Source organism: Paroedura picta, chromosome 9 (genome assembly GCF_049243985.1).
Source record: "Paroedura picta isolate Pp20150507F chromosome 9, Ppicta_v3.0, whole genome shotgun sequence".
Classification (NCBI taxonomy): Eukaryota; Metazoa; Chordata; class Lepidosauria; order Squamata; family Gekkonidae; genus Paroedura; species Paroedura picta.
The window spans coordinates 25,990,168-26,015,618 of NC_135377.1; the positions used below are offsets into that span (position 1 = coordinate 25,990,168).

The window sequence follows — 25,451 nt, forward strand, 5'->3', positions numbered from 1 at the left end:
TCCTTGAGGGCAATGTCTGATATCTTAACCCAGCTTTGGAGGGAGGAAATTCTGTGAAATGAGTATGATTTATCACCGAGAAAACACAGGACTGGACAGCTAGGGAGCAATCCTAACTCATTACTGCCCCTAGGAGTTTTGTCAACAGAAGAATGATTGCACCTTTTGCTGACATTGAAAAACCAGTTGTTTTTCTTCAGACAAGAATCTATGCTTTCCTGAGGCAAGAAGAGTAGGTTTCAACTTTAAAAGACCTTAATCCAGGGGTAGTCAAACTGCGGCCCTCCAGATGTCCGTGGACTACAATTCCCAGGAGCCCATGGCAGCGAATGCCACGGACATCTGGAGGGCCGCAGTTTGACTACCCATGGATTAATCAATCCAATACTATTCTGTAATCCAAAGGCATTAACCCTCTGAATAGCAGTGCTGGGTGGGCAACAACAGATTTGGGCCTCCTTGCTTATAGGCCTTCTTGGGGAAAACCAGTTGGCCCATTGGTTAGATCTAGGATTGCTAGCTCTGGGTTGGGAAATACCTGGGGATTTGGGGGATGAAGCCAGGAGTGGGCAGGATTTGGGGATAGGGAGGGACCTCAGTGGAGTCCATTCTCCAGAGCAGCCATTTTCTCCAGGGGAACTGATCTCTTTAGTGTGGAGAGGAGCTTTAATTTCAGGGGATCCCCAAGTGCCACCAGGGACTGGCATCCCTAGTCCAGTGTGCCTGTTCTTGTGTTCTCAATGTTATATGTTGTGAGGTAGTTACTATGAATTAGCACAGTGGCCCCCAACCTTTTTATCACCGGGGACCACTCAACGCCGGAGACCATTCACCGGGGACCACTCAATGCCTTTTACTGAGGCGGGGTAGTTTACTCCTCTTCTCTCAACCACTGCCCTAGCACTCTCTGATCACTATGGTAATGTTTAAACATCCCTTCAAAATAAGATACAGACACGCCACAACAATGAAGTGTGTTGTAAATGGCCGGGGGGGGGGGTGAAGTAAAGGGCCGGGGGGGGAGAAGGCGTCCTTCGGGCCCACCTCCAATTAGTCGAAGGACCACATGTGGTACATAGCCCACAGGTTGGGGATCGCTAAATTAGCATATATGTAATTACTAAAGGGTGATGTCAGGGTTTGAAGTAACATGCATGCTAAATTATCTAATACCGAAGCAAAGATACTGCCTCTTACTTGGTTCAAGTTAGCTTTAAGGATTCCATTCCCCAGTGGATTACCTGGAATTATAACTCATCTGCAGACTAAGAGATCAGTTCCCTTGGAGAAAGTGACTACTTTGGAGGGTAGATTCCACAGCATTATACTTCACTGAGATCCATTTCCATCCCAAATTCTGCCCATTCCCCAGTCCCCATCTTCAGGTAGTTCATATTATTAAGCTTTGGGTATACTGTGATTGGGGTTGAATGTTGGAGAGCCTATGGGGTAGAGCTCAGGTTGCCAGTTCTGGGCTGGAAAAAACCTGGAGACTTGGGGAGGGAGGGGTTGGGGGGGGGAGCCAGGACTAGGTGGGATTTGGATTGGGGAGGGACCTCAGTGTAGTATAATGCTATGGAGTATACCATCCAAAGTAGCCCTTTTCTCCAGATGAATTGATTTCTGTCCTGTGGAGATGAGTTATAAAACCAGGGGGTTCTAGATTCCACCTGGGAACTGGCATCCATATGTAAAACCTAAAATAGGGACCAACATGCCTCGAGAAAATAGCCTGTCCCCTTAATAAAAGTTTAATACATAAAAATGAGCAAGATTTTTAGCACATGGGTGAATAAAATCACCTGGTATTCGCTGCTGATCAAGCCAATATTAAAATAACAGGATTTCCCCCCCCCCAGGCATTTAGCAACTTTAGTGGAGAATGAGCCTAGAGAATCAGAAGGCAAAGTCTAGCAATGGAACCCCATAGTTTTTGGACATCTAAAGGTATTTCTTCATTAAAATGCTTTTATCTGGTCTTTTCTCATAGCTCAAAGCCGTCATATATTTATATACTTTCTTGCTTCTAAGGCAGGGTACATAAGTTTTTAAGGAGGTTTTCCACTACAAGAATTACCAGGCCTCCACCTTCTTAGTATAGCATATATTAAAGTTGGTGGCCTGAAAGCAAAATACCTCCATGAGTAGGATTGCTAACTCTGGGATGGGAAATACCTGGAGACATTGGGGGGTGGAGATTTGGGGCAGGGAGGTATAAGTCTATGAAGTCTACCCTCCAAAGCAGTCACTTTCTCCAAGACAGCAGATATCTGTCACCTGGAGATGAGCTGTAAAAATGGAGGATCCCCCGGTCCCTCTTGGAGACTGGCATCCCTACCAATGAGTGCTGATGGTCTCTGGAAGGCTGATAATTCTAGCTGTAATGAAGGTCCAGCCTTATCAGTGATGGGGAGATTGTCTAGAAGAGCATCACGGTAATTGTTTTAATTAAAAAGGTAATTCCTTTTTTGTTTGTGAAAGACAGTTTATAAGGCTGTAGAGAGACTTCAGTAATTTAATTAGGAGAAACTTCCAAGATGCTCTCACCAAAAAAGTGAAGTGTGCTGCAGAAGGAAATAAAAGTTAGCAGATAGGCTATTATCTGGAAATGTAGATCAGACACAAATGGAATTATGAAAATCTGATTCAAAACCTTAATTAGAAAAATGGTCCAACAGGATCGTTTGGGATTTTATTACCCTTGACTGATACTGCTAACTCTCTTCAGTTTATGAGAGAGATTTAGAATCTTTATTCAAAATGGTTCAAGTTCAGACTTGTTCAAGTTTTTATCATTCCCCACTCATCTAATATAGAATATTAGCTTGCATCAGAAAAATGTAGTGGAGTTTATTAATAGATCCAGGTGGATAGCTGTGTTGGTCTGACGCAGCAGCACAAAGTCTGACACCAGTGGCAGATTTATTTATTAATATTTATACTTTTACAAAAGCCAGTATGTTGTCATCATGCCATGCTGTCTCAATTGTTCCAGCTACAAAGCATAAGATCAGTGCAAAGAGAAAAACAATCACTAGAAAATTCCTTGGTAAATATTAACAACTTCAGGTGGTAAAAAACTGTTATTTATTTTGCATTGCCATCTTTGAAAATGCATTTTTTGTTTTGACATAAAAATTATGTATTCAGATGTAAAAACCATAATTTTGGTACTACACAATTCCCAGTTCTTGGTTTTTATTATTTTTAAATTTTGATAACAGTACAAATATTGTGTTTAAACTGGAATATGGTATGTTCTGTGGGGGGTAAACGGTAATGACTGGGGAAGGCACTGGCTAACCACCCCGTATTGAGTCTGCCATGAAAACGCTAGAGGGCGTCACCCCAAGGGTCAGACATGACCCGGTGCTTGCACAGGGGATACCTTTACCTTTACAGGAAAAAAGAGATACAAAAAGTCTATTACAAACATCTTAATAGTGGCATTTAAAATATGAATTTGTGAAACATTTTCCCATTTCAAAATTATTTTAAAAATGAAATCAAAATTTCATTTTGTTATGAATTTTCAATCTATTTCTGTTAGCAGCCTTGGCTAAATGGAGTCTTTGCTGACACAATACTAATTGCCATAATGGGAGTAAGATCAGAAAAAAAAGCTTTTTCACGTTAGAGAAATAATACAGTACAAGTGTAACAATAAGGGATTTTCCTTAATGAACAGTCTGTTTTGATGCATCTTTATAAGAATTTGTAGAACATCCATGATGTTGTATAATTTACTGCATCATACAGATAACCTTGACTAATTATTAGCTACATATACAGTTTGAAAGAGTTCTATAATTTCAAATCACGTAACATGAAATTATGTTTGAATGTTGAGGTTTGTACAAAGTATACAATTGTACAATAAAAGTAAATAATCATTCTACATACTATTTAAACAAATTTCTTGCTATAATTAAACAGTGTTAGTTATTTGAGTTTTGTTTTTAAGTCACAATTTGGTTATTGAAATGGTACATTTCATTGATTTCTATGGATGCCATCATAGTATATGAAAACTATAAAGAAACACACTTAACTTTTGCAATGTTCTTCTAATATCCCTCATTTACACTGATATAAAAATACAGTTGACTAAACTGAGAACAACTAATTGGGAGGAGGGGTATGTGTGTGAGAGAGAGAGACAGACAGATCCTTAATCCTCATCAAAAGTAAATGAAGGATGACCCTTTTCCTCCATAGAATTATTCATACAAATTCTAGTATAAACAAAGATTACATACATAGATCCTCTTTTAATATAATTTGCCCCATAATCTTTTTCCCTCTGGAGATCAGATTGATTTAATAACCTGTCCTGTTTCATTGCCCAGAGTTTCTGACTCAGCAGCACAGATCCTGATGGACAACAGTAGATAGTATTCAACATGAGTCTGGATTTGAAGACTGTGAACTTCAACAGAGATTCTACTGCATTGGAGTTCTGATCATCCTGTTATTGAGAGGTTGAAGAGGCCGCCAGTTGTCCACCAAAGGGCAGTGGGGTTCATCTGCAGCCTTGCTAGAAAGGCTACGAAGCTTTTCCATCTGCAGAGAAGTCAAATGAATGAATGAATGAATGAATGAATGAATGAATGAATGAATGAGATGAGTAGACATTTAGCAGCCATGAATGACAAATCTCCTCAGAAAACTGTCATAGTTATTGTGTGGGATATACTGCAACCCTTTTGTGGTTCTTTTTTATAAACACAACTGAGTGTCTTTGTTAACAGTCTTCTCAACCTCACAGAGCTTATTGGTGATTCACCCACAACTCTCCCCCAAAGGCATAATTTCTGAGAGGCATAGTAGACTCCCAGAAGAGGGTACAGCTAGGAGGTACTTCTGAGACTCCTAAAACTACTTACAAAAGTAAATTTCATTGAAGCAACTGAAGGTTGTCTCAGAAGTTGTCTCAAATATTGAGAGGACCACATAGCAATAACTGATTTTGTATCCATGTTGAAGAATGACTTTGTCAGTCTATAAATAGTAATACTTTCCATTATTTGCACTTTTTGCCATCAATTCACAGCCAACTTATGACAACCCCATAGGGTTTTCAAGGCAAGACACCCGGAGGTGGTTTGCCATTCTTCTCCATAGGAACTCTCTCAACTACTATGCTGGTCTCCCGTCCAAATACTAACCAGGACTGACTATACTTAGCATCTCACATCTGACAAGCCTGAGCTGTCCAGGTCAGAATATTACTTGCTCTGCAAATGTTAGCTATGCAGATAGGAGTCAGCTTGGTATAGTGGTTAGGAGTGCAGATTTCTAATCTGGCAAGCTGGGTTTGATTCCGTGACCCCCCACATGCAGCCAGGTGGGTGACCTTGGGCTCGCCAAGCACTGATAAAGCTGTTTTAACTGAGCAGTAATATCAGGGCTCTCTCAGCCTCACCCACCTCACAGGGTGTCTGTTGTGGGGAGAGGAAAGGGAAGGCAACTGTAAGCCACTTTGAGCCTCCTTCGGGTAGAGAAAAGCGGCATATAAGAACCAACTCTTCTTCTGCAATAATATCAGGGCTCTCTCGGCCTCACCCACCTCACAAGGTGTCTGTTGTGGGGAAGGTGATTACAAGCCACTTTGAAACTCCTTCGGGTAGAAAAAAGTAACATATAAGAACCAATTCTTGTTCTTCTATTTCTTAGCTATTTTCATTACAGCCAGCACATTTAAAAATATATTTTGATGAAAAACACATTTTAGAGAAAATTTAAGCTGTGGTTACCATTTGGTAAGTACAGGTGTTTTTTTGATGGATTTCTCAAAATGTTCCTCCAAATATTATCAGTCATTGACTCCTGTGGGAATCTAGAAACGACTCTTGACAGTGTGGCAGGCAATGCACAATGCTTAGCCAAAAGTCAAATATGACCTTGAATCTTTTATAACTCAGGCAGGTCAGGTGAATACCAAAGGGCTGGGGGGAGGCGCACTTTACATCAGCTTTTCTCAACCTTTTAACCATTGAGAAACCCCTGAAACATTCTTCAGGCTTCAAGAACCTCCCAGAAGTGGTGCAGTTGTACAGAATATAGTTGGGAAGCATAGCTGTGTACATGCTTATCCAGGGCCCCTTCCCACCTCCTCCAGGCCTTTAAATGGCCATTTGGGGAGGGGAGGTTGACATGACCATAAATGGTCATATTGTTATAAATGTTTAACAATTTTTTAAAAATACATAAAAATTAACTCACTTCCACCCATTCAGGAAACCCTTCCAGGGTCATCAAGAAACCCCAGGGTTTCACAAAACCCTGTTTGAGAAAGCCTGCTCTAGATCCTGAGTAAGCCATATAAACCACCACTGAGCTGGATCCCAGTAAGGCCTCAAGGCAGAGCCATGTTGTTTATCCCCTATGCTTGTTTACTTCATCTACTGCCTGCTGGTGAAGGCCGCTTGCTGCTTGAATCACTTATTCAGTTTCTCTCTTAACATCATCTATGTTTGACATGTATTAAGAAAACTGCATTTATTTCTCTGGTTAGATAAAGAAATGCAGGACTGAACTGAATCCTAGGATATTCTTCAGGCCTTGTTTATAATTCTGTTTCTTCTTCTATAAAAATACCACAATTTAATCAACATTGAATCTTTTGAAGAAGAAGAAAAGCATGTCAACAAAATGTAGATCATCTGATAAGGAACCAAAAGGAAACCAAGATGGCCGTGTTAGTATTTACCTGGTCTTCGCTGACGACAATAGGCTCTTTCAGAACAATCCAGGTAACACACTCTTCACAAGAAGGTGTGGTGAAAGAGCCTTGGTAGGTCCAATAGCTCCGGTTTTTAGGGAAAAGGATTGATGGATCAAAGTTTTGAAAAGGAGCCTCTTTTCCCTTAAATAAATAAAAGAGAAATATGATTATTAAAGCCTGTTGAAGGAATAAAGGAGTTGGGTACAATCAATACCACCATCACCTCTAGAAGCTATTTTAAATCAGAGTTCTCTCTCGGTTGCTCACTCGCTCTTTCTCACACACATATTTTGTGATAATAGGTATACAAAATAAATCACCCAGAGACTAGGGTGGGGCACAGACATGGGGGTGCTATTAGCAACTGTATGACATCACTTCCTGGAGAACCGTGTAAGTGATGTCATACCTCTCTAGTAAACACTGAAAACTTTTATAGAGTTTCTGGAGATAACTAAAGAGGACTGGCTTCATTTCCATATTTTCCCTAAAGATTGACAGTCTTCATCCTTGCCTCTATTATATGTAAATAATCCCAAATCTGCCCCAGGTCATTATGATCATACTCCACTAATAATGGTCTTCTTTGTCTTCTTCCATTCCTAGCTCCATGTCTTCTGACAACATTCTTGTAGGAGTACCACAGCCAGAGCTGTGCATTTTTAGAAAGACAGTGGAACTTCATTCAGTGTAATTTGTGTGCAGAGTCTACTTGCGAACAAAGTTTACACACATTAAATCAGTGCTCCTACATTTGCCAGATTCACAATTTTACAAACTTTATGGCATATACTTTGTATGCTTTAACCTTTGCTCACAAGTTATCACAAGCACACAACGAGGGACAGGGGTAAGGCCCACACTACGTGTGATCTTCTCCTCTCCCACATACAGACCGATTATTTCTTCCTTCCTCTTATATAACTTGTGAACAGTCTTCCAGTCTCTAATCATAAATACTTCCCTCACTTCTTGTCTCTTGTTCAGACCCACTTTTGATGTAGAAAAGCCTTTCTCAAATTTTTTACTGTTCAGAAACCCCTTCAGGCTTCGAGAAACCCCAGAAGTGGCCTGATTGTGCAGAATGTGGTTGGGAAGAATAGGAGAATACACACCCACCTGGGGCCCCTCTACTTCTCACCCCCTCCAGGCCCATCATTGGCAGGATGGGGTTTCAACAGGACCATATATGGTCATATCATCCAATAAATGTTTAACACATTTCTAGAGTACCTGGAATTCTGTGACTGGAGATACCAGGGACTGAATTTGTGATTTGTTGCATGCAAAGCTGTGAGCTCTTAGCCATAGCCTCCCCCGAGGCAAACCACAGTCAGCTGTCTTCCCACTACAGGGCCAGAAACCTTCTGGCATATGCAGATCCAGCAGAAGCCACCCTGGACTTTTCAGAACTTATCTACAGTAACTTAGTTCCAAATTTATCTACAGTAACTGTACAATTCAATCTACCGATTACAAGGGAAGATTGCATTTTCCCAGGAACTACATATTGCAATTAATGTTAGGAAAATACAGTTTCATTACAGTGAAGACAAGCCACCTAAATCCCTCAGAATAATAAACAAATATGCACTTTTAGGAAAGATATTTGAAAATTTCACAGCACGTGCATAACAACTGTGTATCTTTGCAATTATCACACATGTCATCTCTAGGACCGTTTATGTACTGGAGGTTTCGTGCCGGGCTGCAGGCTGGAGATTTGGTCCTGGCAGGTTGCCCCACCTCTTCCTGCACCCACATGGGGGAGCATTTGGCCTGGTGTACCTCATCCAGCCCGGATTTGTGCTCCTGCACAGGAGCTGGGGCTGTGAAGTTCCCAGTGCATAAATGGTCTAGGGGTCCTTCTACACAGCAAAAGAACTGAAAACTGTTTCATTTGCTAGCTCTAGCAGGCTTCTTTCAAACTCCCCATATCTTGAAACATAGTGGCGTTATCATCATCTTCTGGACAGAGTTTCTGTCTTTTGAACATGTACTCAGTTACAACAATATGCCTAGCAAGTGGGCCAATTTCACTTCACTTTAACTATGGTCCTGTGAATTCCACATGAGGTCCTGAGGATATTTCTCATTGATCTGAGTCTTAAGATCCAACTGAATTGGGCAAGAAATAATAACCACATATACAGATGTCAAGCCCTCCAGGTTTCCTACACAGAGGCAAGCAATGGCTAACCATCTCTGAACATCTCTTGCCTTGAAGACCCCAAGAGGTAGCCATAAGTCAACTGCAACTTGACAACTGGGGGGGGGGGGAGGTGGAAGTGTTAACCCTGAAAAATTGGGAAATTAAAAAAAAAACTTTCCTACTTTAAGGACTTTCTCAACAACAACAAAAATGTGGGGAGTGCTACACAAACTCCTAGGAATTTCCTTTGACTAAATGCTTTTTAAGAGAGCATTTACCATGGCTTCAGCATTTTTGGAAATTATACATTTGTATTCATATGCTGAGCCAAATCTGACCTCAAATGAGCTTTGGCCTTCACAATCCATTCTCCAACCTTGAGAAAGTAAAAGAGGCTGCTGGGGTTGCAAAATTGTTCTTCCACAGAGATCTGACCTTCCTAAGTGTCCCCGAGTATCTTTCTCACCAGTCCAGAGGTTTTACTTACCATCTTGCCTGTTAGGAATATTAAAATGCCACTCATCATCTTGCCGTACAATGGGAGCATATTATGCATCTCATCACTGAAAAATCAGATATAAAATCCTTCTCGTTACCTTTGCCTTAATATTATTCATTTCTTCAAGAATTCTCTTCATTTCCGGCTTGGGAGTTTTCCCTACCTGGAAAAGTGGAAATCACTAAATGAATAGCTGTTGAAGCTGATTTTTTCTCCAAGTCTAAGAGATGACAATATACAAATTGATCGTAAGCCATCCCATCTGTCAGTTTAATTAGTTAACACTCTGAGAACATCTTGTGCTCAAAAAACAGCAAGAATAAAAAGTCTGCTAGCTTAAAAAAAAATCAATGAAACCTATTTAGGTTTGCCTGATTGTTCATTTCACTTGATTTGCTGTCATTTAGTGGTGTTCCAGTTAACAGGAATACAGTAACTATTGCTGCATTCAGTGTATGTACTAGAGTTTCAGAGGCCCTTGAACCTCAAAGGAGCTGGAACTGCTAAGAGACCAAATCACAGGCAATCTTCACTTTGGGCCAAACTAGACATGACATTTCTGCTTGGGGATTGGCACCCATACACCATCTACAGTCCCCATTGATAGCCACACATAAATGGGCTGGAAAAGAACAATTCTGGTTGGGAACATAGGGTGCCTCAGGGGGAGGAGGAGTAAGCAACAATATACCACAAACTGGGCCAGCTCATTCTGTCATAAAACTACTTACGATGTGTTTTACATACTTCTGTCATTTGAAGTGGCTCAAGAAAATGTGCTTATTTCTACTCTGCCCTTTTCCCACAATGGGAGAGGAGTAGCTCACATCATTCTTCTTCTCTCCAGCATTTGATTTGCACAACAACCCTGAAAGTGTATTGATGGCCCAAGGTCATCCAGCAAGCTTCCATGGCAGCTGGCAGGGGTGAGAGGTATCCATGCCAGGTGGTGACATCAAGCATAATCAGGGATTTGCCCCGAAGCCCTGTCCCCACCATCTCGGACAAACTGCCCCGTACATAATCAGTGTACAATGGGATTTCTCTGACAGATCTGCATCTCTCTGTGTTGTATTTCATTGCACTGTAGATCCAGGATAACCATATTTTGATTACATTCCTCTACAGTAACACAACATAATGTAATGGAGTACTGGATGTTATGAGAGATCTTAATGTAAATACAGCTAAGTATAATAATATGTGAAAGAAAAGACAGTTTAGACCTTACTTGTATAAGAATGGCCAAAATCGCCACGCCATCCGGTTTTCTCACAGCATCTGGATAATTACTGTACTTTGAAGACCAATGCACCACATGAATCTAGAAACAAAGTCAAACATTATACGTGCCATCATGCAGCAATAGGGCAGCAAAACACTGATCCACAATCTTGATAGTGGCTTTTATGGAAATGCACAGGACTATTTGTGTTCCCAAGTCTGTTACTTCAGGCAAAATTATTTTTGCAGTCATGCAGTCAATCTGGTCATACTAACCCATGTTCCATTGCTCTCTAAACTAGGCTGCCAAAATGTGGGGCTGCCCTTGAAGGCAACACAGAAGCTATAATTGTTGCAGGGTCTGGCAACTAAATTATTGACAGGGGTTAAATGTTTTGAACATTATAGCCCCATTCACATGCTACACCGAACAGGCATACATACTGCCTTACTTGCATACATCTGCTTATAAGAAGGAGGCAATTCATGCTCACTTCATTAATGAAAGTGGTGACCAGAACCCAGATAAATGTGGAGTTTGTATCACACATTTACCTGTACATGTGCTTACTGTAACATGAGAATTACTCAATGCACATACAAAGGACAATTAAGTGTAAAAAACACAATTGAGTTTAAGATTATTACAGATCTCTTCACCTTCTTGCTGTTCTTCCCCTGGACCTTGAAAGGGCTGGGTAATCTTTAAAAGGTTTAGTGGAGCAACCTACATAACACAGCAGTTAAATTTCCTAAGTTCTATCCAACATCCTTGCATACCCTAGAGGTTTCTTTCAAATCCTGAATCAGCTGCCTTCTTAGAGTAAGTACTTCATCCATTCAGCTACACAAGATTTGACAGTTCAGCAGATAACTCCCATATTCCTTTGAAAACTGCTGCTGTATACCATCTGGAAAACCCCTATGGGCAATTCAGCACCAGTGGCAGCACTCTGGGCTGCTGCTGGTGCATTGCAGCGGAGTTGCATGCTCTGCTGCTCCCTGTGTCCCATGGGGGGCACATTTCAGTGGCGGACATTGTCCTCCCCAGATTTCTGCATCCTAATGGACACAACTGTGGTGGAAACGTTCCACTGTGCAGCTTGTGGGCAGGGAGGTTGCAGCCTGAAAAAAATAATAATAAGGGCCTGATGTATGCCCTGCTTCCACATGAGTGCCCTTCTGGCCTTTTCCGCTTATGCAGGATCGGCCCATGACTCACAAAATGAACAACTGACTAGGTAATACCTATAAAAATATGCTTGTGTGAGGGTTGCCAATTCCTTTCAGGCAGCCAGTGTGGGCGGGATTTGAGCATGCCAAGATCTGGGAGTTTCTTTGCACGTGTCTTTGCACATGATTTCCAGTGGGACCCAGAAGGGCTGTAGGCACGTCAGGTGAATTAGCTTTTGACATCCCCAACTTGTCAATGTCACTTCTGGGTCACATAGGCGCCATTACTGAAACGTCAGATGTTCCTTTCTCACTTGGATGTAATTTTGAGTACATAGTTTTCAATTTTTAAAACAATGATGGTGCCCATCTTTATGATTTACATCACAGGCCATAGACTTCACTCCTATATGTTTGTGGAGTGGATTGCATAAATGAAGAGAATCTTTCTACCTACTTCATATAGACTATATGACAATACCAGTGCATGAGGAAAACAATGCAGTGCAATTCAGATACAGATTCAGAACGGCTTTTGAAAGAGCATTTATAAGATACAGGATCCGTGAATTTGTCCATTGCTGTGTGGAGAAAAAAACAGCCTCCCCTTTCCAGCAAGCAAATGGTACCATATCACCATGGAAGTGTGTTGACAAGGAAAATGTTAGGTTACGATTATGTTATGTTATGATTGTTATTTATTGCATTGTTATAATATTCTACGTAACCATTCCACAAGGTTTACTGTAAACTACCCAAAGTTGTAGGGAAGGGTAAGAGAGCTATCTAGCTAGCTAGCTAGACAGACAGACAGACAGACAGACAGATAGCTAAACTGCTGGACCTTGTTGTGTAGGATGCCAATACATTATCTACTTGAACTTGTTTCGGAACTGAGAGTGGAAATGGAGCCTGGTTTTTCCACTTCGATGTGGCGGGAGTTAAATGGAGGCATTCCACATTATTTCCCATGCCAACACTCACCTCGCCTGCATACCTTGTTGCATCCACAACATGCTCAGAGCCTTTGTCGTTTGTAGAACCCCAGTGGATGTGGAGCTGACGCAGCCTGTAAATTCCTGGGAGGGGTCCACCTCTCAATACTGCAATAAACAGCCTCTGTTAATAGAAAACTTTCCACTGCCAGAGCAACAGTACAACAGTAGAACTCTGATGCAGCAACAGCTAACTTAAGTGAGGGCATTTTCTCTTCTTGAACATAACTTTAATAATAGAATTTATATTCTATACTCCCATACAGCTCAGGGCAGTGAACGTCATATTTGTAATACAAAAATATAAACTATACTCATTAAAAATATCCACAACATTATTCCAATCATTAAAAGAGTTAAGCCATAATTCACAGTTGTCTAGTCCTGAACTCCAGCACAATCCAGCTGTTCCCATTGGCCGGTTCTGGTGGACGTTTTTGGGGTTCTGGTGAGCCCAATAGATGTTATGATGTCAAAGTGCATTTGGACCTGTGTCTTCAGTTTTCTTGAAGGGGTGTGTTCTGTCTGGTGGATCATATGTGAATCTACATTCAGACTGGGTCTCAGAAATCAGAGATACCCATAACTGTAAGAGCTTAGTAATGGAATTTTACCAGTTTTAGACTGTGTTTGACTTGATGAGACATGATAAGACCAAACAGTAGTACTGTAGCCAACAGTTGTGGGAAGGGATGCTAATCTCCAGATGGGACCTGAGGATCTCCCAGAATTACAGCTCATTTCCAGACTTACAGAGAATAGTTCTTCAGGAGAAAACAGATGCTCTGCAGGGTGGACTCTATGGTATTGTAGCTCACTGAGGTCCCTGCCTTCCCCAGGCTCCACCCACAAACCTCTGGGAATTTCCCAACCTGGATCTTGCGACTCTACACTCCCCCGTACCCCACCAGCGGCCAGAGGGAACCTGGCAACCCTAATAACTCATACTTGTCATTTGTAAGCTAAGTACATGTCACTTTGGGGGTAGCAAGGGAGGATGGGTTTTGCCAAAAATTCAAACTTGTCTCATCAATAAACTGAGCTTATCTTTAGATTAAATGAACAGTGAGATATAATAGCAAGAAAAACACCTGGAAAGCATGAGTAATCCTCCCACAAAACAGGAAAGGCACTTTAAGACACATACAATCATCATGACAATGATATGGCAGGAGACGGCTTCTTTTTCTGATCAAGTATGAACATTTTGTTTGTTCCCATTTATTGTGTCAGAATAAATTACACTTTGCAAAGAGCTGAAGAAACACAGCAGGCAAAAAACAGAAGGTGCTAGCCCAGGCTTTTCATGGAATCCCTCCCACCTTTCAGTTCTCCATTTTCACATTTTATTCCAGATTTTATAGTTTAACATTTCCTGCCTACCCTGTCTATATATATTTTTAATGGACTGTGCTTCTGCAATCGAGCTCTGCTACAGGGTGCAATTATTATCCTTCCTATTACTGCTATTGCTATTAAATGAAGTGCCTTGGGCCAAAAGTATGTGGAGTGTACCAGCATAACATCAGTGCTAAATATGACTTCTTTATATTAATCTCTCAGCATTTATAGCATTTTAACTTATTTTAGTCAGACCAGTATTAAAGCACAAGTGGAGGACCCACAAAAACGTGCAAGAGAAATCTTGTTTCTCCGTTGCCGTTTTAAATCTTGTTTTCCCTCTTTACCTCCCCTTTCATTTTTCCCCACTTAATTCCCTTCTACTTCTTCTCCTAGCAGCCTCTGTCCTCCTCCTTCCCTCCCTACCCACCTACTCTTATTTATTTCTCTTACACATCCTCTGTCTACTTCTTTTATCTGTTTTTTTCCTATTTTACTTTTTCCTATTTTACTTTACCTCCCTTCTATATTTTACAACTTTTTTTCTTGCTTGCTTGTTCCTCTTCCCCCAGGGGGCATCTTTTGAAATTGTGAGGAGACATTCTTAAAAGCTGCTTTCACTTCCAAGTTGCTATTTTAGTGGAAGGTTTTCCTGCCTTCATCTTGTCTAAGCTCCTGCACTGAAGAAGCATTTGTTTTTTTAATAAGCCCTCCTTAAGTATGCTGAGAATCAAGGTTCAGCATTAGTGTCAGAACTAAAGATGAGCTTTTCTTGTCTATAGCCCTCTCTCCCTTCTTCCTCCCATTGTGTGCATCACACAGCCAGGAGGTGAGAAACACTCCTCAGGGTTGTCCTTTACCCTTTTTCCCTTTTGACTCCCATCTGGTCAATTATTTTTAAAGCCCATCAGAGAAACCTTTGTATATTGGCTCATATGCTTCTTGTGAGATCTAACCTACCTGTGGGAATTAATTTTTTTTTTCCAACAGAGTTTACTTTTTTTTTTTTTTTACTTTTGAAAACATGCTATAACCATTTTTAAAACATGAGCTTTTCAAAAGCAGACAAAGAGGAAGACAAAATCTCGGCAATCCATTTTTTTTTCTCATTAATATGCAGAGTTATACTCTGTGACCTGGAAAAAAACAATTGGAGAAAGAAGACGTATGCAGAGTACCGCTACAGAATGTGAATTAAAAGGACACCAGTTTCAATTCAAGAACCTCTTGTGGCGCAGAGTGGTAAGGCAGCCATCTGGAAGCTTTGCCCATAAGGCTGGGAGTTCAATCCCAGCAGCCGGCTCAAGGTTGACTCAGCCTTCCATCCTTCCGAGGTCGGTAAAATGAGTACCCAGCTTGCTGGGGGGTAAACGGTCATGACTGGGGAAGGCACTGGCAAACCACCCCGTATTGAGTCTGCCATGAAAACGCTAGAGGGCGTCACCCCAAGGGTCAGACATGACTCGGTGCTTGCACAGGGGATACCTTTACCTTTTACCTTTAGCTTCAATTCAGTGATAATCAAAATTAAGTTGTCCATGCAGAAAGGGCCTCTGGAAGGGGCCCCAGATCTTAACCGCCCTGGCCTCAACCAAAGGTCTATCTGGACATTTCAGGTCAGGATATTAATATAAATACATCAGCCTAATCAATGTATATTTCATGCATCAGGTGAAGTGAGCTCCAAATCACAAATACTTCTGCTGGAATAAATTGCATTAGCCTCTAAAGTACTTCTGGACTCTTATTTTATTTTGCTAGTACAGACCAGGATATCCACCTGGAATTATCAGCTATTTTATGCATGCGGAAGAAATATCAAAGTTTGTTTTTCTTAACTGTGAATTCCATATATTCTTTATTGGTAGGTTTTTCTTACTGAAGATGACAGTCAAAACACATTTTGTCCATTGTGGGGTTTTGACACAAAACGGGCCATTTTTGTCACAGGGCCTGCTGATTGTATTTTTCAGAATTAGTACGTAGGGGTAACCCAGTCTCTGAATGTTACAAAAAAATAACAAGGTTCATCAGAAGTCCAAGGTCATCTGTGTGTGATTCTTTAATGTGAGACCACTTGATATTCACTGAGGAGAAGACTCAAAAGTAGATTGTTTTGTGAAGAGAAGATTCAAAAGACAAAACAGACATCTGGTATTGTCAGTGTCATACACAGAACTTTATCAGCTGTCACTACAATACAAATTATCACCATGAACTCTCACAGCCAACAAAGTCTCAAAATTGGTTTTACTCCACAGCCTAACTGTGCAAAAAGCTACAAAAATTCTAAAGTCACTCATTACTGGATTGTATTTGTCAAACATGGATTCATGACAGATTCAGGCCAGCAAAAATAGGAAGGTCTGTGCCACATGATGGATTATGACAGAGTGGACAACTGATTCTTCTATACATCAGAGGAGACTGACAGCCAGGTAAAAACAATCTCTATCAGCCAAGAATGTAGTTCTAGTTATATATAGTCATGGGGAGACCAAGTCTTATAGACGTGAAGGCCTCACCTGTTGCCAGATTTGCAGTGACAGGTGATAATCCACAAGTGAAAATAATGAGGCGTCCTCTTCCCCCAGATATAAAATGATGGCTCTACCATGTTATTTCATGATAAAAACAAACTCACAGCACAGCACAGTTGGCTGTGTCAGTAAGGATGCATTAACGGGGCCAGAAATAAATAAACATTGCCTCGGCACACTCCTTTTTCACGTTCTTTGTCATTATGGGCAATAAAGTTAGCTATGCATGTTTACCAATGTGTGATTACATGGCTTGCATTTTCAAAAAGGAAATTTTCCATCAAAAGCAATGCTATTTTCATAACTGAAAACAACTGCAGATAGACATGAGGTTGTTATGGTTGGAACCTTTGGCATACAGACTGAAGAACACCTGCAGATGGGTAGTTCTTATTCCTGATCTCTAGTGCCCGCAGCCCACTGTTCTAGCCCTAGGCCTCTGGAGCTACCAAATGTCTTTGTTCATAAGCCTAGGAAGGCTTATGAAAGGAAAGGAACCCATAAAAGGAAAGGAACCCATGTCTCCCAGAGGAAGAAAGCTGATCACCCAATTTACTGCGGCCACCCCTGAAGGCTTTTGCTTGCACAACATTCAAGTTTTTCTGACCTCCAGCAGCAGCGTGGGATTTCAAAGTTAATGCTAACATAGGTCTTAAAATCCTTTTGTGCCAGGACACTGCCAGTCACATGTCCATGATTGATACTCTCTGTGCTGGAATACTCTAAGATTAAAGCACAAAGGCAAAAGGCGTAACTTGGACTTTTCTTTCTGTTGTTGACGCACAAATGCCTGCACCGGGTGACATCTCCCAGTTTCAGCTGTGCGGTTCATCTCAGTCCGATTGGAATGTGGCAATGCTAAAATAAATCATATGCCATCATTTAAAGATCTCAAAAAGCCGCACAAAGAAGGAATAAATTGTGTTATGCCCATAAGATGAATGAGGTCAAGAAAATGGAAAGATGGTCTGATTTTCCATACTGGTATCAATAGTAGAATTTCCATAGGATGAGCATTTTAATAGCCACATCCCAGGCCTTGATGTTCCAGCACTTGACCTTAAGATAGAGTTCCAAAACAGCTTACAAACACCTTTCCCTTCCTGTCCCCATAACAGACACGCATTCTGGAAGAACAGCCCTAAGAGAACTATGACTAGCCCAAGGTCACCCAGCTGGTTGCATATGGAAGAGTGGGGAATCAAACCCTGAATTAGAGAATGCCACTCTTTCACCACTACACAGTGCTGGATGTAACAACAGCTGTACTGGGATCATGAAGCAACACACCAATGTGTGACGTCTTGCCTGTCAGTCGTTGCAAATGTTTAAAACAAAATCATCAGGGTACTACTCCTTAAACATCTGATACAACTATTGAAAACAATTATCCCAAAGCATCCCCTTCTTAAATACTTTGGCAACTGTAGCTTGTGGACAATTATTTTTAAAACTTGTAACATTAAATAGGAAATGCATGTCTGAGTCCCCCATCTGCTAAAAAATAACCAACCAAATTCAACAGCATCCACCAGCAGTGGTGAGAGAAGTGCCTTAACGCTAGGTGTTATCCACTTAAAATGTCTACTTCCAGCTGCTTCCCCACCCATGGGGGTAAGGAGGAAGCATGGAAGAAATCCCCACTGAAATAAATGAGACTTCATTAATCATAAATGAGGTCATAATTGTGGTACTAGTCCTTGATAAAAGAAAAAGACAGTGCAAGAGGAAAGATATCCACTGAAGGAGATGCAAGCTGATTCATACTGAAAAGCTCCTTCCCAGAAGGGTGAATGAACAGCGCCAGATCCATAACAGAATTTTCAGCAGCCACTCTCAGGTCCCTAGCCTGAGTAAGACTCACATGCATTTAGACTGACTTCTGGAGTAGCCAGTTCTCATCCTAGCCTAGGTGCAAAATAAAACTGGAACAGGAGCAACATGTTTTAATATAGCTACCTATTCAAGATTACTTTTCAGCCCAGATTATTGCCAATGCTTGCTTTGTCAAGGACAGCCTATAGTATTTTTCTCCATACAACAGATGCTGAAATGCTTCTAGTGAAATAACAAACACATAGCAAACAATGCTATTAATTTCCCCACACACACACACACACACACACACACACACTTCACAAAGCTCTTATCACTTGGGAAAGCTGCCTTTTAATGAACTAGTTCTGCAGGAGCAGGCAGGGCATCTCCACAGTTCCTGAGCAAGCTGAGCCACACTGCCCCCCCTCCCCGGGGTAGGGAAACTGCACCTGCTGCCATCATTGCTATAGCACGTGCCATGTTGCATAGACCCTGCGACGCCACCAGCACCACAGGACCATTTGACTCAGCTCTGCCCTCCAGGGGAGTGGTCCCTGGGGAAACTTTTCCTAGTAAATGAAAGGACCAGTCGACCACCCACAATCTTCATTAAGTTGCAAAAGAGTCCCAGATTTAAAGGATAATGTAGCCAGCAAGTTCTATGGCAAACTGAAGATAAAGGTTTTTTTACGTGATTGTATATAATGATGCGAATTGTATATAATGATTGTATATAATGATGCGAACACATCATGGTCTAATTGTGTGCCTTCCTGAACACAAAAGGCAGTGTTCATTCATAGAAGGTCAATGTACATCTCACACAAGAATGTTATGCAAGAAAAATCCAACAATATCCCAAGGTGTGCTTCCACATTCAAGAAAAACAATGAGAATGGGTTTAGAATCTTCCCTTGGTCCACAGTGTGAGTTATTTGGTTTATATCCTGCTCTTCCATCAAGGAGTTCAGGTGGGTTGGGTCCCTTGCCATTTTATCATCACAACAGCCCTATAAAATTGTTTAAATTTGTTTAAACTCAGAGACTACCTCTTTATGGCAGCTCAGTTGGGTTATAACCCATTGTGTCAGCATGGAAATCTGTCCTGACTGTTAACAATTAAAACGGTACCCTCCTTCTCTCTGGGATGGTCGTCCACGTCCATGCGCAGCTTCGGAAGGTATGTACATAGAGCTGAGAGGAAGGTAGGGGACACCCACCTAACTAGCCAGATCAGCTGAATCAACCCTGGTGATCAATGCGGTGACAGATGTCACAGCCAGATCACCTTCAAATCCAATTAAAACTATACTTTCTTATGAGTTTAGATTCGGGGTTCAACAGAAATATGATAGGCCCATGTATGTAGTTCTTTGCAATAACACACTACAGGCCATGGAAGATTTGCTAAAGTTAGAACATGCCTTTCTGCTTGCTTTCGAGCTTTGGATAACAAAGGCCTTTGGCTGAAGCACTGTCCATTGTGGCCAATTCTTTTTTTAATCTTAATCAGGTATGGACACGAGTATAAAACACAGGCACAAGTCAAATGTGAAGGCAACACAGTTGTAAAATTTGGCTTGGAAGAGAGCACAAGGAAAGGATCAGTCTGTTGCTTACCAATATATAAGGCACATGGCAACCTTTTCACTTATCATTACTGCATTTCAGGGGAGCAACTTAAAGAATTTAGCGATGGCAATCAGCCACTTAGTTTTATTTCATTGGCATACTTAATAACGGCAACATTATCCAGCGAGTAGGGTAGGCTGTTACAATAGCCTGAGGTACAGAAGAAACATGATCCAGAAGAGACCACAAGCAATGAACTGTAAGCATTCAATGTATTTTTAGTTTAACTCTTTGACAGAGACCTTTCATACCAGAGATTGATAGTGGCAACCTGAGAACACTTGCAGCCCTCAAGAACGCTCATGAAGTCCCATTATACAGACTCAGACCATGGGTCCATCGAAGTTAGTTCTCTCTATTCAGACTGGCAAGAGCTCTCCAGAATCCTGGGGCTAAGTCCTACTGAATACGCTAGAATTAGATTCTCAGTAGATCTGTTTAGGATTGCTCTCTTAGTCTCAAACTAGACTTTATGTTTGATCATGAGTCAGGCTTAATGCAGGTATGCAGGGCCCAGATCGCGAAGGCTAGTATACAGGCACTGTGACATTGAGTTTGATAGTGTTGGCTGTGCATATAAGAAACCTCAAATTCTTGATTGCCTTGTTCACATGTTACAGGAAATATATGTCCAATTTGACTGTAAGAAAACCCAACACATGTTCACCACACAAATGAAATTCGGGTCCACTACTGGGATAAATGTAGAGTTTAAATCATAACCTAGGCATTACACAATGCACATATAAATTAAAAATCAAGGGTATATTGTGCACATATTGTACATTGGTTCATTAGAACTTGTCAACAGGACAACCAAAGTACAAAGAGAAGGAAGTTCAGCAGTCTCCTAATCCCTATTGCAATGATGGGTTTAGAATAAGGTGACCAGATTTTAACATTGGTAAAGCGGGACACCATTGACCAGGGGGTTCTTGATTAAAAATTTGGTCTATATGGAGCAACAAAAATTTTCATAGAATGCATAGAATGCAAAAATACTATTGTAATATATATTTTTTTAATTTCAACATAAGTACAATTTGTCAGGTGCCCCCAGATGTCCCTCCAAAAGTGGGACAATCTGGTCACCTTAGTTTAGGGGTACGTGCAAAGATTGTCATAGTGGCTGATAAAACAGATGGGAAATAGCAGCAGAAATGCAGCTAAGAGCGGCAAAGGACTCTTTTCTTTTTCTTTCCTTCTCCTTGAATAAGTCAGGGAGACAAAGGAATTTTCAGAAATCCTTTGCCTCTGCCTGCCTTCCCCATCGTTCAGTTCCCACCTCCCCAAATGTAGCTGAGGTACACACTTGAGTACCCAGCTTGCTGCTGGGGGGTAAACGGTCATGACTGGGGAAGGCACTGGCAAACCACCCCGTATTGAGTCTGCCATGAAAACGCTAGAGGGCGTCACCCCAAGGGTCAGATATGACTCGGTGCTTGCACAGGGGATACCTTTACCTTTACCTTTATACACTTGTTAATCACAATGATTTGCCCAAATAAAACTGACACTAACCTGAGCGATCAAAGGTGTCATCGAATGCAATCCGGCAAGTTTTCCCATTGTTTGTAATGGCCTTAGATGCCCCTGGATCGTAACTCGTAAACCAAGGCAGGAGGACGGGGTCTTTGAAGACATCTTTGGTAAGGATGGCAACTGGCGACTGATTATTCCCCTTGGCCAATGCGTAAGTTTCATGCCAACGATCAGGCCCTAATCAAAAGAAGCGAGGAAACATCACATTCTTTGTCGATGCCAGAAGGGAAATACTACACATTAGTTTCCCTGCTTGTTGAGTCGCAAACTGCTCAGAGTTGTATTTGCCATACTGAACTCTGTTCGCCACCATTCCTTATTAGAAAAGAATAGTTAATTAGCTGCTATGCATGCACACTTTTTATTTCATTGTCATCATATAATGTAACCTGTAAAGTTATTGTTCAGCACTACTAAATATTTCATGACTGCCAAAGATATACAGAGTCTGCAGGGTTAATAGGTACAACCTGCCCAGCATCTCTGCTGTGCATCTCCATTTGTTTAAGGGAACTTGTTCAAAATTGTGTGGAAGTTCTCCTAAAATGGATCAGACTTGCACAGCTACAATTAGCAACGGGCAGAATGGTGCTCAGTTCTTTTTCACTGAATCGATTATTTCATGAAAATGCAGAAAGGACGGCTTACAAAACGCTTTGATTTATTTCACTGATTTGTAGAAAATGAATATATAGCACAGTGTAATGACAGAACGATGCAGCCTTTTTATTCCCATTGCTTGTAAAGAAAAATATTTAGACATTTGTTCACCTGGCCTATGGAAATAAATGGGCTTCAGTAGTATATAAATGTAGATGAATTATGATCAACCCTGCTTAGCTTAAGTTAGGCTACCCAGCTCAGGGCTACTTGGTTGACTGGCTACCATTGACTGGCTAAGGCATGCTGTAGTTGTATGGGATAGAGTTATGTGTGCAGCACTAAAGAACACAGAGGTTCAAATTCTAGAATTATTGGTCTGAAATTGAATGGAATTCTGAAAGTTGTCTGTTGCATTGGCCCACAAAGAGACTCTGGGAGATTTTTGCCTCCTTGCAACTTGGTGGCTGCATTGTTTGCCACTTTGAGTCAGAAGGGGTAAGATAGGGTAGACATGTTTCAAATAAAGAAGTAAATAGCATGGCTGCAAACTTATGAAAATACATGTACATAAAGAGAAAAACAAGCAAATCCCTGCTGTGCTATGCACAACCCCCCTCCCCCCAAATTAGCCAGAAGAGGCAAAGGGTCATCCAGAAAGGTTAGAATTGCTAGGTTTCACAACCTCCTATGCCACAGTTAATAAATTAGTCTTTATGGTACCACAAAAAGTTGTATTGTGGTTGCCCTGGCAGTTGAAATGCCTGCACTTTCCCTAGAAACCTATGCCCAGTTTTGCTAAACAAAAAGTTAGTCTACATAACTGGCAATTTGACCTGCAAAGCAGTGCGATTCTGTCTACTGAGTTGACTTTGCAATACAGAATATTCAATTTAAATATATACACCCTCGAGGATCTCAGGATATAGCCTCCCTCCTCTGGCACATTTTATTTGACTGCCCCCAGGTATTCTGGACAGTTCTATAACTTTAGCTATTTTAATTATTATAATGGGGGGGGGGCTTGTTATTGATAGTTGAGTGCGGCTTTGAAAAGTATCTCCCCAGGGCCAATTCAGCCCCTTGGAGGCCGCGGCCAGAGATGCCCTCTCCTCCGGCTATGCAGAGCGCGCCTCCTTCGGGGTCTGCGGCGGACGCGGAGGAGCTTGGCGCTTCTTCGCCGCCCTCGTCCGCCCGCCTGCCCGCCTGCCCGCCTGCCCGCCCGCCCACTCACCGTTGTCCTTGGCGTAGCCCCACGGCTGCTGGGTCATGATGCTCTCGGGGTGGCCGCCCGGCGCTGGCTTCTGCACCGGGGCGCCGGGCCCATTTATAGGGCTCGGCCCACGCCGACCCGCGGCGTCTGGCAAAAAGGCAAAGGCACGCGGAGGGCAGGCCGAGGCGACTGTCGCGCCGCCGGCGGGCGGAGGGAGGGGCGACCGGCGGGTCCCTCCCGAAGTGAGCCGGGCACGGGGAGGATTCCCTCGCGGAGCCGCCGCCCGCAGGCTCACTAGCAGGAGGCCACTCCGGTTCGTTTGTCCCGCGCAGAAATAGCCAGGGCTGGGACTCTGTGAGGGAATGACTCCCTCCTGCCTGCCTTCCAAAGCTGGAGTTTAAAACTCCGTCGACCTTCTACAGAAGAAGTCACCTCTAGTCAAGCCACCTGTGCCATGTGGTGGTGGTGGTGAGGAAGGGAGAAACATCATCTGCTTCATTTCTCTTGTAATCGGAGATTTTGGGGTTTCCTCAGTTTTCTCCTGATTTATCTGTGAGTTTCTGTGTCCCAAATGCACTGGCTACGAAAGTTTCCTAAAATTTACACAACCCACAGGATGGCAATTATATCAGTAAGAATAGGCTTGTTGATTTACATCATTTATACGCTGTCTTTCTCCCCGATAAGGACTCAAAGTGGATTTCATTGTCTCTTCTCCCCATTCCATCCTCCCAACAACAGCCCTGCGAGGTAGGTTGGGCTGAGAGTGCTGGAAGACTGGCCTAAGGACACCCAAGCAAGCTTCCATGGCACAGTGAGGATTCAAACCCAGTATACTCCTAGTCCAGTCCTCTAACCCAGGGGTAGTCAACCTGTGGTCCTCCAGATGTTCATGGACTACAATTCCCATGGGAATTATAGTCTATGAACATCTGGAGGACCACAGGTTGACTATCCCTGCAAACCTGCTTGTTAAAGTTCTTGCAGATATAAAAGGTGATATATTTACCAAATTAGAGGAAAAAAACTTAAACATTTCTAATTGGTTTATAGCACTGATATGAGGTATTTTTTTCATTCCATCCTCTCTAAATAGTAATACACATGAACCCAGGAAATTGCTTTATATTGAGCCAGAGACCAGTGGTCTAGCGAGGTCAATATTTCCAGGGTCTCAGGTAAAGGTCTTTTACATTACTATGTGAGTCTTTCAATTCAGCACATAGAATCATAGAATCGTAGAATCATAGAGTTGGAAGGGGCCATACAGGCCATCTAGTCCAACCCCCTGCTCAACACAGGATCAGCCCTAAGCATCCTAAAGCAATGTACAAATTTGTGCCGCCATTCTAGCAAATCTGCCCATGTTATGAATCACAAACGCCCCTGCCCAACAGCAATCAGGCATAGCTATGTGATATGGAAGTGCCTGGTAAAGCAGAGAAAACCTGGCATCTGACCACTGGAAAAGCCTCTCCAGGAGTTTGTGTTGGCTGTACTTCTTGTCTCTTGATCTCCTCTTTTAATGGGGAAAGTCGGTGACCAGATGGAGTGGGTTCCCTGAATAGCCTGTTAAATGAGTGAACACTATCATAATCCTGCCACCATCCTGTGCCTTATTGATTCACGCAGCTTCTAGGCCATTTGTGGTAGGCCCTATCCCTATCCTAACACTCCACAGAGGAAAATTTTTATTTATTCATTCCTTTATTACACTATTTATATCCTGCCATTCCTTTCAGCTCAAGTCTACAGAGCCTTCCATTTTGAATGGCTCTTCAATTGAATGAAGAGCTGCTCAAACTGGAAGAAGGCCTGCCTAACTGTTGGAATAGGCAAGCTCTGTAGTGTGCATGATTCAGAAGCAGACGAGGAATGTCCTGCAGGGGGCATCAGAGGATATGGGTATTTAAGCATAGTTAGAATAGGAACTTCCTGGCTCTCTGGAGACTTCCTGCTCCTATGAGCACACTTCCACCCTGCTTGCATCTTGAA

General features: G+C 42.0%; 1 protein-coding gene across 1 annotated transcript; it reads right to left on the reverse strand.

The window, feature by feature from the left end:
• Window positions 1-2,916: 2,916 nt before the first annotated feature.
• On the reverse strand, window positions 2,917-23,728 carry LOC143844625 (carbonic anhydrase 3-like). Its single transcript, XM_077351992.1, has 7 exons — window positions 23,478-23,728; window positions 21,623-21,820; window positions 12,760-12,878; window positions 10,610-10,702; window positions 9,476-9,541; window positions 6,713-6,868; window positions 2,917-4,563 (listed from the first exon to the last, which is right to left on the reverse strand). The coding sequence occupies exons 1-7, from the start codon at window positions 23,512-23,514 to the stop codon at window positions 4,444-4,446; spliced, it is 789 nt and encodes a 262-aa protein (XP_077208107.1). The 5' UTR covers window positions 23,515-23,728; the 3' UTR covers window positions 2,917-4,443.
• Window positions 23,729-25,451: the final 1,723 nt, after the last annotated feature.